Source organism: Berghia stephanieae, chromosome 4, assembly GCF_034508935.2.
Source record: "Berghia stephanieae isolate SIO BIC M18660-M18661 chromosome 4, UCSD_Bste_1.3, whole genome shotgun sequence".
NCBI lineage: Eukaryota > Metazoa > Mollusca > Gastropoda > Nudibranchia > Aeolidiidae > Berghia > Berghia stephanieae.
This window is the reverse complement of record NC_088363.1, coordinates 22,097,544-22,113,705: the sequence shown is the minus strand read 5'-3', so window position 1 is coordinate 22,113,705 and position 16,162 is coordinate 22,097,544. Positions and strand designations below refer to the sequence as shown.

Here is a 16,162-nt window from a genome sequence, read left to right as displayed (position 1 = left end):
CACTCCTGAGTTACTCACTTAGAAAAACAAAACACACACCACCACGCTATACATCACAGCACGTTGGATAACATGGTAGGATGTGGGGAAAGCGGTAAGAATGGAGGGTTTTGTTTTTAGTTTTTAAGGGTTTTACGGCACTTGCAACACATTGAGGTCATATATGCACCAGTAAAAAGGAAGTAAATGGGATAGTAAAAAGTTCCAGAATTACAATTAAAGCATCCAAGAATAAGGCACACAAAGGGGAATTGGTTCAAATAGGGAACAGATGTAGATTCCATTTGATGCAAAAATAATGCATATCACATGAATAGTATTCACACAGTTGTTCAAAGCAACCCTACCCCTATTTTTGCTAAGGGCCGCAACTCTTTGTTTTCAAACCAGCATAACTTCTGAAAGAGTATCAATATTGGGCTATAACTTTTTTTGGTGGTGGTCAAGATACTGCTCTTTCAGAATATATAGGCAGACAAAGCGTACATGGGGGGGGGGGGGGGGGGGGGGGTTCCGGTAGCCCCTGGTCTAAAGTAATCTCATTCCAAGACAGAGACAGAAAGCATGTTTGAAAACAGACATAGGGGGATAGAAGACACAGTATGTACCTCCCTGCCCACTATGGGAAGTCAGGAACCCCACCCAGAGAAAGGAGGGGGAAAAGGCATTTTTTATCTACACATTATTGAAAAATAAGCATGTCAGTGTCAGGTGTTGCAATGCAATTCCTTCATTAATGTGTCGTCAACATGCAGTCTTGTGATAAATACTCACACAATGTGGGTTGATTGCTTCAGGTTAGGCAAGCACATTAGACGGCTAGGCATGAGACTGACCAAAAATTTATGTCACATTACAAGACAGTGACCACAAGTTTTAAAAATTATTAAAAGTAAGTTGTTGTTAGTGCTACTCAATGGAATAAATGATTCCATTGGTTAAGCTCTTGAATACACAGTAATAAACTTTTTTTTTTTGAATCATCATCTTGTTTTATGATTATTTTTTAAATGTCATTTTCAGAAGGCTAAAGCAAAACGCAACTTGCGCTGTTCTTTCTCTCTGTATTAGTGGCCAGTGTGTTGGCCCTAAGTCTAAGATTAATTCGTCAATGCCGTGAAAAATTTACTAAGACAATGAAGGACATAATTTGGGAATTCTGTCCTCGTTCGTTGAATCCGTGAAATTGTCGAATGCATGTTGCACTGTGATACTGTACATTCCACTGTTTATCCCTCAGCCAAGATAAAACCAAGTAATCCGATTCAAATACAAGACAGAAAGCAACTCAAAAAACATATACAGGGAAATAAAAGTCAAGTGACTTCCAGTTTCCTAGGCCAGCAAACCTGACAAATTTGCTATGATATGTTGACATAGACTTAATTGGTGAAAGGGGTCTGTATACTACATAAAAAAGCAATAAACCAATAAGACAAAATATATAGATTTAACATCTTTAATTTAAGCTATGATCTCATAGGGGATGGGAGCAAGGAAAGTGGGCTGGTTATTCTTTGTCCTCACAGTGCATCCTGGTTTGGGTGCTTCAGGCTGAAAAGAGAGAGAAAAAAGTCCATCATTTATCTTTATAGGAAAAATCCGAATTTGAAAGAAAAAAGAATCTGCATCATTCCAAAATCCATAATTTGTGCTCTTCAGATCTGTAAATTGTCTTTTCCAAGATAACAATATCAAAAATTGGGCCTGATGACTTGTTTCAGCGCAAAGCGCTATGCAAGCAAAGCCTCGTTTTTATTTTCCCTAAACTAGTTATTTTTCTTGACAAATCATCAAAAAATGAAACTTTAAATATCCATAACTTTTTTTTTTAATTTTTCGATTTTGATGAATAAAGTGTTTATTCCATGGTTTGGGAAGTCACATCTGGCATTGTTGTTATTTAAATTTTGCTATTTGTACAATACATTTTTGTTGTTATTTAATTTTTGCTATTTGTACAATACATTTTAGTTTGTGACACCAATTTTATTCATTGTTACCATTACATTCCTTCCTCAAACTAATTTTACCCCAAACATGGTTTTCTCAAACTAATTTCACCCAGCCAATGTAAAAAACGAATTACTTGAAGAGTTTTTTAATGTGCCCAGACCACTGATGATTTACAGTAACACTGACAGCTAGGTATGTGTGTATCAATTTAGTATACAGTACGATACATATGCAGACAACACACAACCGCTCACAAACTATATCGCCACTTTGTATAACCAACACCTCTCAGCTTTTTTTTATCATTTCACCACTTGTTTTGATTTCAATGCCATGCGCCAATATTTTCTAATCCTTGGCTACAACGACAAATGAATGTTGATACAGTACCCCCCCCCCCCTCCCATGTTATCTCCCTCAACATACCAATAAAGTAAATAAATAACAAAGTTCCCTTTAATCATCCTCAAACGGAAATTTGTCCTAGGATCTATTCCAAAGGAAACTAGAATTACCCAGGTGTCAGCCCCAGTGCAGCACTGCAAATCGAGCTAGGGGAAAGGTATGGAGCAGGACCACTGAGCCCTCCTTTTATTTTTTTTTGCATGTCCCGAGGAGTTTAAGGAAACTGTTTTGGAGTGTAGTATAGTAGACACACACACACCTACATACACCTAAGAGCGATGTAGTATAGTTCATATTGATTGCATTTCCATTTCTATGGTAAAACAATATATTTTATCACCTTTTCTCCAAAACTTTGGTCAAAAAAATCTGAACGTGAACTTCAAAAAATTAATAATCTAAATTTGACCTAATTCTGTCCCCAAAAATGTTGTATTTCCGAATTAATAATCTATAAAACTGATCTGCATGAACTAGCATTCTCTTGATAGGATTAGTAAGAATGAGAGGTAATGAAATTTGAAAATCTTGTTTAATCAATTCAAAACAAAAAAAATATAATATGTGCTAACCTGTCTCTTCAGATTGACCCTGACACCCTTTTCTTTAGCTTCACGTTTAAGGGCATCATTCTTCTTAATTCTGTTTTTCAAATCCAACTGGCAGTTACTGGGTTTAACGTGCTCAATTCTCAAATTGATTCTCTTGGGAATAATTCGGTTTCTGTGGAGAGAAAATGATGTCAATTAAAATACTAAACGATGCATGCAGCTGAAAACTACTACTACTAGTTTGTCAACTTGTCAGAAAGAAAAATATTAAAGGAGAGAAAAAGAAGAAGAAGGAGAAGAAGAAAACAAAAAGAAAGACTTGGAACCCCAAAAGAGTCAAAAATTCCAAGTCTGTTTACTTTCAAAACATCATGTCACACTATTTGGAAAATGTGACTGAGGTTATTGGTATTTAACATGAAGGCAACAAGAAATTTACATAGGATGATAGCACACATTTACAAAATAAGGTGAAATTCATGAGACAAATATAAAAAAAATAAGTAAAGATCAACTCTTTCATGGATATAAATATTGAATCGGACACCCGAGCATCTCAATCAACAGCAACGGATCTGACATGTTAATAGATATCTAGAAGAAATAATCAATAACCATCATTTAAGCACATCAGAATAAAATTTACAGAATTAGTGGGGTTTTTAAGAAAATTATCAAAAAAAACAAAAAACAACCCAACAACGTATGAAAAGATGAAGAAAAAAAATGTTTTAAAAATGACCCCTTACCAAAAGGAGAATGTCTGATCGACCAATTGGTAGAGCTTTACCAGAAAAAATGTAAAATTAGGATAGTCAGATGAGTAAGACAAAATATTGAAGAATTGGAATTTTAAAAATCCAAATAAGAAGCAAATCAACTAAATAATCAGTGGAAAACAAAAAAAATCCAGGGATATAATAGTATTTTAAAATCTTGACAAAAAAAATATTAAAAAAAATAAAAAAAATAAAGGGTACTGGTACTGTTCAAAACATTTCCTGATAGGAATGAAGAGTAAATTTTATCTCATAGATACATATTATTAAATAATTTTCCTTGTTTACCACTGGAAAAAAAACAAGAAAAAAAAAAAACACTTACCCAACTTGTTTGTTGACAATAACACCAACAGCATGTTGTGACACATTGTATACACGTCCAGTCCTGCCATGATGGGACTTGTGTGGCATACCCTTGTGGATGGCACCATCACCCTTGGTAAGGAAATTAAAAAATAATATTAAAGCCACATCCCAATATTCAGTTTCTCATTGAATGTATAATAAAATTGTAATTTATTCCAGAAAGATGTATTTGACATACTGATTCATTTCTGCAGGATAATTTTCTTAAACGTCCAAACACTCTTTTAAAACATTTAGGGACACTAAAAATAATGTATCTCTGTTTTAAAGCCTGCCAATGAACATTCTCCAACAGAAATTACATTTTAAGCCTTTTATTCATATGCAAATGCGTTATAGCAGCCTATATTTCAAGAATGGAATAAATAAATAAAGCTAAATGTTTATTTCTGGTTATAATAAAATAAGAGGGTTTTCATGCCAAGATTTTAAAATGAACAAGGGCGACAGGAGCAAGACAATGATTACCTTAATGTCTACAATGTCTCCACGTTTGTAAACTGTCATATAGGTCGATAGTTTGGTAACGCCATGTTTCCTGAATGCACGGGAAAACATGTACCGTGTTCCACGGCGGTGACCCTTAGTGTTCGTCATCTTGATTTACTGTGAAGAAAAAGAATCTTATTAATAATATTAAAAAGGATGGTAAAAGTAAAAGTAGAATGCCTGATGATTGGTAGAGTATGTGACATGCATACATAGAAATTATGTTTTGCTTTTCATTTTTATTAGATTTTATGGTGCTTGCAACACATTTAGGTCATATCAGCATCAGCAATTGGATGGACTCCAACCTAAAACTTGAATCTCAACATTTTGCTAAACTGGGTAACAAGTACAGAGAAAACTTTTAATTGACATGTGCGTTATGCTCTCTGATCCAAGGAGATTTACAGTACCGTAAACCTTCTTCCCTTATTTGAAAAAGGAGGCAGGGACATTTTTCGGCAATTTCACTAAAATGTCAACCTTGAAGCAATGTTATTTTTTGCTAGTATGTTAAAACAACATATATATTTATCCATGTCATTCCTTGGGCAAATGGGTTTTAATATTGTATCATATGGCCTGCTTGAATTTTGTTTTAGAGTTTTATGGTGCTTGTGACAAATGTAGGTCATATCGGGGTCAGAAAAAAATAATTTTTAATTGGAAAAGTAAAACCAATTCTAGAACAGTGATATTTATCACTCAGTGATTCAGTCCGGACTGGCTCCATTTTGAGAACACAACAGGTATGGAAACGGAAAAATAATTGCACAAAGGTTGTGTGAAAATAGCTCAACAAAGGAATGTGCCCAGACAACTAAAATCTTAAAGAGCATTACATAACCATAGTCACTAAACGCTTATCCACCATTGACATAAGAGACCTGTGTGCTAATGCTATGTGTAGGCAATGTGGAACATTCCTGATTATTGTTTAAAAGCCTTGAAGTGTAATTATTCATCTGACTACCTTTGTGGGTTTGTTTTGTTTTATATCAAAATGGCGGTCACTACCGAAAATGCCACAGTCTCAGGTCACAAAGTATGTCAGTTATTAACAAAGGCAAATTGGAGTATGTAAACATCCATTTGGCACTAAAGAGCAATGAGCTGATGTGACCCTTTGAGTGATGGCTCTCAGAAAGAATTCCATAGATTTATTTTGTTTAGATGGATTCAAATGATGTATGTCTTATTTAGGCACTTTGATAAAATTTTCAAACTCAAAATATCTTAATTTGACCCCGTCAGGGGGATGGGACTTGAAAATACAAAATTTGATACCTTATTTGTTTCTCTACGACTAACGGTATTTTTTAGTCAATTTTACAGAGAGAATCAATCTATGATCTCACTGCTGCCTCAAAACCAGTGTCTCGCAGCGATCAGGAAAGTTTGGGTTTTGCAGTCAAAATGGCCCACTTATTGTTTTCAGTTATGCTGAATTAAAATTAAAAAACAAATGGTAAGTGTTGGGTATCATTTTGAAGGTCAGAAAATAAGCTATATTTTTATATTAATCATTTTCATGTATAGAAAGTAAGTAAAAAATTAAGGTTAAATGAAAAAAATATGAGGTTTTTGTCCTAAAAAGTGAGGTTGATGGCGAGTAAAATAAAATAGTGAGCAAGTGTATCAATTTTGATGAAATTTGGCAGAGATATTCTTCAATTGGTTGCCTATCGATGTATTAAGTATAGACCTGTAAATGAGCTCTAAAAAAATTGACTGAAACTCTTCGACAAACTGAAGATTCGAGTTTGTTTTTTTTGTTAAATAAGGGCATCATTAGAGAGGAGAGTGATAAATACAATACATTAAAATAGTGGGTGTTATTACTTACTGGAAGTATGACTGCCATTGATTTGATGTAGAAGGAATGCTAAATAAGCATGTCATTCATATCAGTAAAGAAGACTTCATCAACGACTAACAATGCTCCAAACAAAGTTTCTACTGATGAGGTAATTAAAGCTATAGGCTTTCAAAAGAAACTAATTGTCACAATCAAGTATGTACACCACACAAAGCAACCTCAAAAATCTGATCATGAACTATAAAAACTATTGACATAAAACACTCCAGATTTTAAAAAAGAAAGCAAAACAAGCTTTTGTTCATCATATCACCACTGTTGAATGATGCAAGTCCATTTCAAGGCAAAAATATATTGGAAAACAAAACAAAATTATGTCTATATCTTATCATTTCCATGGCTATAAGCAACGAGAACGTTTTGCTGAAGGCAATTGGTCAGTTGATGATATTTGTCTTTTCCTGCTGTCTGCATTATGTCTTGATGATGCTGTCTGCATGTGATATGCAAGTGAAGAATCTATTGGTGAGGTCACAGCATTAGGTCTTGCATATTTCTTTAATGTTGTGGTATTTAAAGCAAGCAATTCATATTTAGTATACATGTAGGCTTCGTATGTGCTAATTAGTAAACTTGTGCTATTAGTAGTGATGATGTTATTCATAATGCTAAATGACTGTTCAACTCTTGGACCTGTGAAAATAGACAAGCATGCACTCACTACCTTTTGAACAGAAGGGTACTTTGCAAGTTTGAAAACTTTTGTCCACCACAAATCAAGGGACAAGTCAACATCAACAGGGTGAATACTTGGGTCTGATTGTAACATCATAATTTCATTGTCAAAATTTGGAGCATTTATTGATTTCAACATTGAAGGCAGCTTTTTCAATGCCATTGCAGTGTCGCCAAATCCAAAAGCCCTGGGGTCCAATAAAGAAAGAGTCCTTAGAAATGGATTATTGAGGGGCAGCTTTTTCTGCATATAAATGCCTGTAGCTTTGTAAGCTTCAAATAATAACTTGAGGAAACTATTTCTTTCTTCTCGTCCTAGTTTAGAGAGGGATCTGGTCTCACTACATCTTCCAATATTAACATGTTTGTAAGGTAAATAAATTTCTGGTTTTGACAAATCAAGAGAATGCAAATCTTTGCCAGATTCCCTGATAAATTCTGGTCGAATATAAAATTGCAAAAAATTCCGAAAAATATTGACTTGTTCGTCGTGCAAAAGATGAAGCATTGGTTTATGTTGCTCAAATGCCAAAACAAATCTCTTGAAAAGAGGAAATACATATAAAATCACATCAAGAAGCACTGTTGTTTTGGATGAAAAATCAAAAATCTTTTGACATATTCTTGATTTCCTTGCTTTCCCAGCCACTGTCAAATTTTTTGACTTAAGTCTCCTCATTATTTTATAAATTGCTTGTCTGCTATTTTCAGAAGTGGATCTGTGCTTGAAAACATCCATAATGCTTGATTGAAACAATTCTTTATCCTTTATTGACAACCAAGAGAAGTAAAAAACATAAATGCTATCCTTCAACTCATCATAACGTTGGGCACAATCCAGTATGTTCAACCACCTGTGACAAACTCTCTCTTTAGGGAGTAGACGTTTTATGTTGAGAAATTGACAAATCGATAAAAAATCTCGTCTTATATCTGCACTGTATTCAATGTCCCTGAAAATGTCATCAAGCAATTTTGAAATATGACTTGCTGGATCAATTGAAGATGAAAATATTTTTGTAATATTATGTATATGATACCCCGTGTGGTGTCCGGGGTCCCTCAACTGAGAGGGTCAAGAATAGCCCAACGCCAAGCCAGCGTGTCGTAAAAGGCGACTAATGGTGTGTGATTCCTCCATCTTTGAGTCACCTGGTCCTCCAGGTTGGGGGTTGGCAAAGGGTTAACACCCCTTTCCGTTAAACTCTAACCGTTACAGAAACACAGACAGACAAACCAAATCCTTTTTTTAGCTTGGGCGACCGAAGAGTTTCTGGAATATCAGAATTTATGAAGGACAACAGACAAAGCCGAAAGGACTCTGCTGACCCGATGACGTCTTCGCCAAACAAGCAGCTTCGAATTGCGTCGTGGAACGTTCGCACCATGTATGAAGCAGGAAAAAGCTCTCAAGTTGTGACTGAGATGAGAAGATACAGGCTGCATATACTTGGAGTAAGCGAAACCCACTGGATACAATCCGGACAGAAACACCTCAAGTCTGGGGAGAAGATTTTATATTCAGGAGAGGGGACGGGATTCATACACAGGGAGTAGGAATAATTCTAAGCAAGTTTGCCCAGAAGTCACTGAGAGGATGGGAACAATGCGGAGAAAGGATCATCATGGCGTCCTTTACAACACGGAGTAAGAAGATCAGCATGAACATTGTACAGATCTATGCCCCAACAAATGATGCAACAGATGAGGACAAAGATACATTTTATGGTCTGCTACAACAAGTCATTGACAAGTTGCCAAGGAAAGACATCAACATATTGATGGGAGATGCTAATGCAAAAGTGGGACAGGATAACGTAGGCTATGAAGGTATCATGGGACGTCATGGCATGGGAGAATGAATGATAATGGTGAGAGATTTGCAAATTTCTGTGCATTCAACAGTTTGGTGATTGGAGGATCAGTGTTCCCCCATAAGAGGATCCACAAAGCAACTTGGGTCTCACCAGATGGTATGACAGAGAATCAGATTGATCATTTTTGTATCTCTCGTAGATTCAGACGTTCATTGGAAGATGTGACAGTACGGAGAGGGGCAGATGTTGGATCAGACCACCACCTGCTATTGGCAAAGCTTAAGCTCCGACTCAGAAAACACGGGGCCAGATCACATACAAGAAGAAAATTCGAGGTGAATGCACTTGATGGGGAAAAGAATGAGGAATTCAAACTACAATTGAGTAATAGATTCCAACCTCTTACTGAGCTCGAGGAGGACATAGATGTAGAGTCACATTGGGCAAAGATCAAGGAAGTCTACATAACAACTTGCCACGAGGTATTGGGGGTAAAGAAATCAGAACATAAAGAATGGATAAGTCCAACCACCTTGGACCTTATTGAAAAGAGGAGAACAAGGAAGGAACAAGTGAATGCAAGCCGAACAAGGGCTTCAAGACTGGATGCACAAGAGCAGTATCGAGCCATAGCTAAGGAAGTCAAAAGATCTGTGAAGAAAGACAAGGAAGCATTCATGAACAGACTTGCAGAGAAAGCAGAAGCAGCAGCGACTGGAGGACACATGAGGATCCTTTATCAAACTACCAAGACACTTGCTGGAAAATATGGGAAACCAGAGGTACCAGTCAAAGACAAAGATGGGAAAACTATTTTTGGAAAAGAGGCTCAATCTGAACGATGGAGGGAACATTTCAACTGCCTTCTGAACAGACCACCACCAGACAACCAGCCAGAAATTTTGCCTGCAAGGAATGAGCTACCAATTAGCTGTGATCCACCATCGATAGCAGAGATTGTGGGTGCCATTAACAAGATGAAAAGGGGGAAAGCTGCTGGACCAGACCAGATTCCACCGGAGGCTCTAAAAGTTGATGCGGAAAGAAATGCTGAGGCCCTGCACCCACTATTTGAGAGAATCTGGAATGACGGGATATTCCCAAAGGATTGGAAGGAAGGACATCTTATCAAGCTTCCAAAGAAAGGGGACCTCAGTAATTGTAATAATTATCGAGGCATCACTCTTCTTTCTATCCCAGGAAAGGTTTTCAACCGTATTATTTTAGAGAGAATTAAGAATGCAACAGATGCTAAACTGCGGGACGAACAGGCAGGTTTTCGAAAAAACCGTTCAACCACCGACCAGATTGCCTCTCTGCGAGTCATAGTGGAACAGTCTATAGAATGGAACTCTCCTCTTATTGTCAACTTTCTGGATTACGAGAAGGCTTTCGACAGTATTGACAGAGCAACATTGTGGAAAATTCTGGCACATTATGGACTCCCTGAAAAGATAGTAAACCTCATTAAGGAAATGTATGAAGGATCAAGTTGCAGGGTTGTACATGAAGATCAGCTTACTGACAGCTTTGAAATTAAGACTGGTGTCAAGCAGGGATGCTTGCTCTCTCCATTCCTGTTCATCCTTGCCATTGATTGGCTAATGAAGGAAACCTCCAAAGGGAGAAGAAATGGGATACAGTGGACCCCCTGGACACAGTTGGATGATCTGGATTTTGCAGATGATCTGGCTCTTTTGTCCCACACCCAGGACCAGATGCAAGAAAAAACCACAATTATAAACAGCCTGTCGGAATCAATTGGTCTAAGAATTCACCCTGCAAAGTCAAAGGTCTTGAGGATAGGTACGCATCAAAGGGAGCAGATCAAAGTTAAAGATCAGGAACTCGAAGATACAGACACTTTCTGCTATCTCGGAAGTATAATTGACAAGGATGGAGGCACGGAAGCAGAGGTGAAAGCACGAATAGGAAAGGCACAGGCTGCATTCACATCTTTGAACAGAGTTTGGAGAACTAAAGATATCTCCCTTCAACTAAAGCTAAGACTTTTCAACTCAAACGTGAAGTCTGTCCTACTGTATGGATGTGAAACTTGGAACGCATCACAGGCATGTATAAGGAGGGTACAGATTTTCGTAAACAGGTGCATGCGTAAGCTACTCAGAATAAAATGGATGGATAGAATAAAAAATGAAGAAGTATGGAAAAGAACACAACAGAAACCAGTGGGAGAGGATATAGGAAGAAGACGATGGAGATGGATTGGACACACGCTTAGAAAGAATGACTCAACTATAACAAAGAAAGTATTGGACTGGAACCCTCAGGGCAGAAGATCAAGGGGAAGGCCACGAGGAACATGGAGAAGAATTAAAGCTGGCAATGACTGATTTCCTTTGACTGAATTCCTTCTACCAATGTGTGACTTAGACTGTGCATGCCTTTTGAGAAAGCCTATACCCTTGTGACCATACTTCAAACGTTGACAACAATACAAACAAAAGCCGATTCCTGCCTCTGGAATTTTTCTGACATAGTCAGAAAAATAATCACCATTGCCATCTTTAACTTCTAGCCATGACCAATTGAATTTATTCCTCACATTTTTATCGATGCTCGACAAGTCTGAATTGCGATCCACGAACAGCTCAGGCATTGTGAGAACATTAAAATAATGTAGCAATGAGCAAACTTGATTTTCAATCAGTTAATGAGAGAAACAAAAAAGAAATAAATATGACTTCTGGCCAATACACTGAATTATTAGGCTAAGTAGAAATGAATTATCAATTGAAGAAACTTCGGCAGTCAGGCGTAGCGGTAGCGGACAAATCAAAAGAATCGAAATGAATAGTAAATCGCCACAGTGTAAACAGCAAGCACGCTTGAACAAAACAATGGCAGAAAACGTCCTAATTTGCGCGGGAATTAATTAGGCTACTTACCTTTGTTCCTTATAATTAGGTACCCAATCAGTGAAGAAACGGTCAACCAGTTTGTTTACAACGTGAGGCAATCGAAATGTGCTTTGTAGCAATCTATCCAAACTTTCGATTTGAAGGTGTCTACATAACGGACTTCCGGGCATTCGCAATTTAGATTATCATAGTTTTTGAGAGTCCCAGGTAATTGTGGTCAATTTTGGCTTAGACGAAACAGTGAAATTTATCGCTCGGTGGCTCAGTTAAAATTGGCTACCGTTGGGTTTGGAAAGTGAAAAAATAATTTAACGAAGGATGTGTGAAAATACCCAGGGATGTGTTCAGACACGCCTTTTATAAAAAGCGTCGCTTAGTCTTGGCAATATATACATCGTTAATATAAACGGTCCCCATGAGCTATGCGTAGCGCTGTGGAACACTCCTAATTACTTTACGGTCATTCGACTACGATTTGTGAATTCTTTCTTTTTTCATTTCTTTCTTTCTTTCTTTCTTTCCTTTTTTTAAATATTTTAATTTGACAAATTGACTGATTTCAGTTAATTGACTGAGAATTTACAGGTCTATAAGTATAATTAAAATGTATCTATAGTTTTAAAAGTTTTTTAAATTCAAAAATTGATACATTTTTACTTAATTAGCTTTCTGAGAATTACAATCAGGAATTAATAAAGAAATACACCTTTAAAATTATACCAAAATTAGTCACAAATAACACCTGGTGACCAAAAATAAAGTTCCAAAAAACGAGTTTCGCCTTACACAGTGAGCCTATCGGTGGCCACTAGACTAGGGTTATCAAAGGCCTATCTTATTTTCTTCAGGAGGCATTGCCCTATCATTTTGGTGTTGTTTATGTTTAAATAAAACTGGCATGACGATTTTTTTCATCGCTTGCGACCACTTGCCGCCACAAAAAACACTGCAAAATCTGCAACTATTTTTTTACTTCCAGTTGGTATCAGATTAGGGACTTGGGTAAGTAAAAGTAATTCAAATTGGTTTGAGTTTAATATCATTGACAGCTATATCCTTATAAAGGCTTTTCAACATGTTTCTAAAGACACCATTTTTTAAAAACGGAGTGTCTACGTACATGGTAACTTTAGGCAGTTTAGTGAGCAGCAGCAGTGGGAGTCAAATTGTGACTCAACTCGCCCATAAGTTATGACTGGAAATTACGTTCGCTTTTACTAAAAGTTTTAGAGGGGTTCAATTAAAGATGCATAACTTTGTTATAAAGAGGAATATTGCAGATATTTTGGTATCATAATCATTATTTTCGTTACCGGGCACCTAGCCTCAGGATCTACGTACACGGTAACATTTATACAAGGTAACCTTGAATCTCGCCTTTAATGAACTTTAATGGGTTAAATTGTATTGTTTGATTTTTTAAAATAACACACCCAAACACACATACAGAGCGAGGTCTATCCATAGCCTGTATTTGTATTGTAGCGGAAAACCAGTTACCGGAGCTACCGTGTACGTAGATCCTGATGCTAGGTGCCTGGTTACAGTGTACGTAGACACTGCCTTTTAAAAATAGATCAGATGATCGAAAAGTTATGTTTGTTCAAAAGAAGTTTCAATCTCAATTGCCATGGAGTCCTTTGGGGAGAATTTCGGTAGTTTCACAGCACATAAAATGAGGGGACTTTTTTTCGTAGTGTTTTTATGCACCTCCGTTGACGGTGTATCTTAACGGATCGTTTTTATGCATCTCCGTCACGCATGTGCATCCCACCCAATTTCATCAGCGATATTGTGTTTCTGTATTTGGACATGGCGAAAGTTATATTGTTAGGTACTTTGGTAAACGTCCATTTGGCCCACCAGCAGGTAGCCGATAAATGGGCTAGTGGATGTGACCCGATTTTTTGGACTTTTGAGTGATGGGTCTCAGAAAAAGCTCCATAGATTTTTTGTTTATGGATGGATTTTAATGATTTAAGTCTTATTTTCTTCAGGAGGAATTACCCTATCGTTTGGTGTAGTTTATTTTCAAATCAATGACAATTTAGTAGTATAACCTTTGATTGTGGATAAAATAGGGTATAATTTAGCTTTGGATAATTAAAAAACGAGAAATTGGTAAATCAAAATTTCATGATGGCACGTTGGGTTAACATCTTAACTTTTAAATAAAATCAAATTCAGGGCAAAGCTGTATACCGCATCCATGAAATTCGTTCCAGCAAAATCCTTACTCAAAATCTTAACGGCCATTTTAGGCCAGTTTTGAAATCCAAATGGTGGTTACTACAGGAAATGCAAGAGTTCCAGGTCACAAAGTACATCAGTAAATAACAAAGGCAAATAGAACCAGAAGACCATTTTTCAGTCTTTAAACTAACATAACTTTTCTTCTGCTAATCTGCTTTTCACAATTTTGGTATCATTAGAATCCTGTTGAAAAGCACTTTATAATGATATAGGTTTCATTGAGCTCAACCCAATTTGAATTTTTTTACCTAGTACTAATATTGATGAACCCCCCCCCCCCCCCCCCCCAATGCCTAACCTGAACCTCAACCTCAAATTTCAGGGACATTCTATGGATAAAAACTCGCATTCCAGGAACGGCAAAATCACTATTCGTAGCACACTACTGCAAATAAGCACCCCCATTGATTATCCATTTGTGAAATGTTTAGCATTGTTGGCATTGGCATTAGCGCAATATATGTCGATAACAGGTCACTTTCACTTTAATGTTTTGAGTTCTCCGATTTGATGAAATATTTTAATAAATTAAAAACGATAAACGTCATTAACCAGTGGAAATTTTTCATGGCTAACATGTTATTTATCGGTGCTCTTTTTAACGTAAAAAATGAAAGAAAACATACGTAAATTTGTTAAATTCTTTAGAAAATACCCACACACCTTTTATCAAGACAGCGTGAGAAAGGAAAAGGAAGTGGACAGTATTGTGAACAACGGAGAGTACGTAAAAATTCGTCCCATTTATTTTTTCGTTAACAATTTATATGATGAATACTTTATTCCCCCATCCAAAGGTATAATACGGCATAATATCTATATTTAAGATAAATATTTCAAAACACAGTTTTCTCTTAGTGATATTAATGCAAGAATGAATGTGTGATATACAAAAATAAATATTAGCGATAATTATTGGATTTGACCGTAAAAAAAGAGCTGCTTCGGTGAAACTGACCTTCAACCTTTTTGAAAGCCTGTAAAAAAAATGCCTCCGAGGAAATTTGATTAAAATTTTGAATTGTTTATTTCAATTGACACTTTTAAAATAGAGCATCGTGAGAGGGGAAATCACAAATGACGCATTTTATTCAAATTGTGTCATTTTTGTATTATTCGATATTCCATTACTACCGGTTAGCGATATCGATATACATTTATATCAATAATCGGGAAATTTTCTGAAAGCGATGGACGCATAGCCTTCGTAAAATCATAGCCTTATACTGACCAATGGTGAGTTGTATTCCGTTTATCAACCAATGGAATCGGTTGATTTTCTTGAGCACTACTAACAACTCACTAGACGATGCACAAACCTAAAACGACATCAGCCCTTGTGTCAGGCTAAACGTAAACGAAGGCAAGCCTCCTTGGATTGCACAATATGAGACAATCCGTAAAGCTAGGATGCTCATTTTTGCAGATGATGATGATGATGGCCCATTACTGTGTCGTGGAAAGGCAGGAGATGGTCGTTCCATCGGCGGTTTTTCCTTGCTGGTCCAATCTTCACGGTTTGCCTGGCAAATCCCCACTCTTTGCCCCTGCCGCCGACGGGCAAATCCCCTCGCTTTGCCCCTGCGTAGAAATGGCCCATAAGCATAGCCCTACTATAATAACTCTAGTCGGCCATGCCCATAAGTCATCTCATCGTGCCCGGGGGGGGGGGGGGCGCCTCTAAAGAAGTAACTACCCTGTTTATAATCAAATACTGTGTTCCTGATGTGTACTTATAAGAAGCCACGGGCTAAGATGAGAGGGGAACGCGGAAGTCGGGTGCAGATAAAAGAGGAAGTTTGGACTGTAATCACTACAGCCCTCGTCTCGAGACCTTGTGCCGACTACGTACCGAACACATGTGCCAGTCGTGGTTCTATAATTTTTGGCGTGCTGTACAGTTGTCATTATCACGCGTGTGGAGTGACAATATTAATTATTTAGTGTGTCATTACGTCAATGTGTCATCTTCATCTATTCAGATTCATTTCACTTTTAAGACGTTATCATTTCTTTTCTTCGCATGCCATCCTATTGTCTCTCAATCTTGTACCCAATAGCTAACTTTTTGTTATTAATTCGATTTAATGCCATCGCTGTCTTCTCA

At 37.0% G+C, this 16,162-nt stretch overlaps 1 protein-coding gene across 2 annotated transcripts; it reads right to left on the bottom strand.

The window, feature by feature from the left end:
• Positions 1-1,443: 1,443 nt before the first annotated feature.
• LOC144970242 (large ribosomal subunit protein eL21-like) lies at positions 1,444-15,164 on the bottom strand. 2 transcript variants are annotated; one of them, XM_078909680.1, is made up of 5 exons: positions 15,014-15,164; positions 4,529-4,666; positions 4,017-4,129; positions 2,934-3,084; positions 1,444-1,554 (listed from the first exon to the last, which is right to left on the bottom strand). In XM_078909680.1, the coding sequence occupies exons 2-5, from the start codon at positions 4,655-4,657 to the stop codon at positions 1,465-1,467; spliced, it is 483 nt and encodes a 160-aa protein (XP_078765806.1). In that variant the 5' UTR covers positions 4,658-4,666; positions 15,014-15,164; the 3' UTR covers positions 1,444-1,464. The 2 variants fall into 2 exon arrangements, with proteins under 2 accessions (XP_078765806.1, XP_078765805.1); XM_078909679.1 differs by lacking the exon at positions 15,014-15,164 and adding an exon at positions 14,719-14,795.
• Positions 15,165-16,162: the final 998 nt, after the last annotated feature.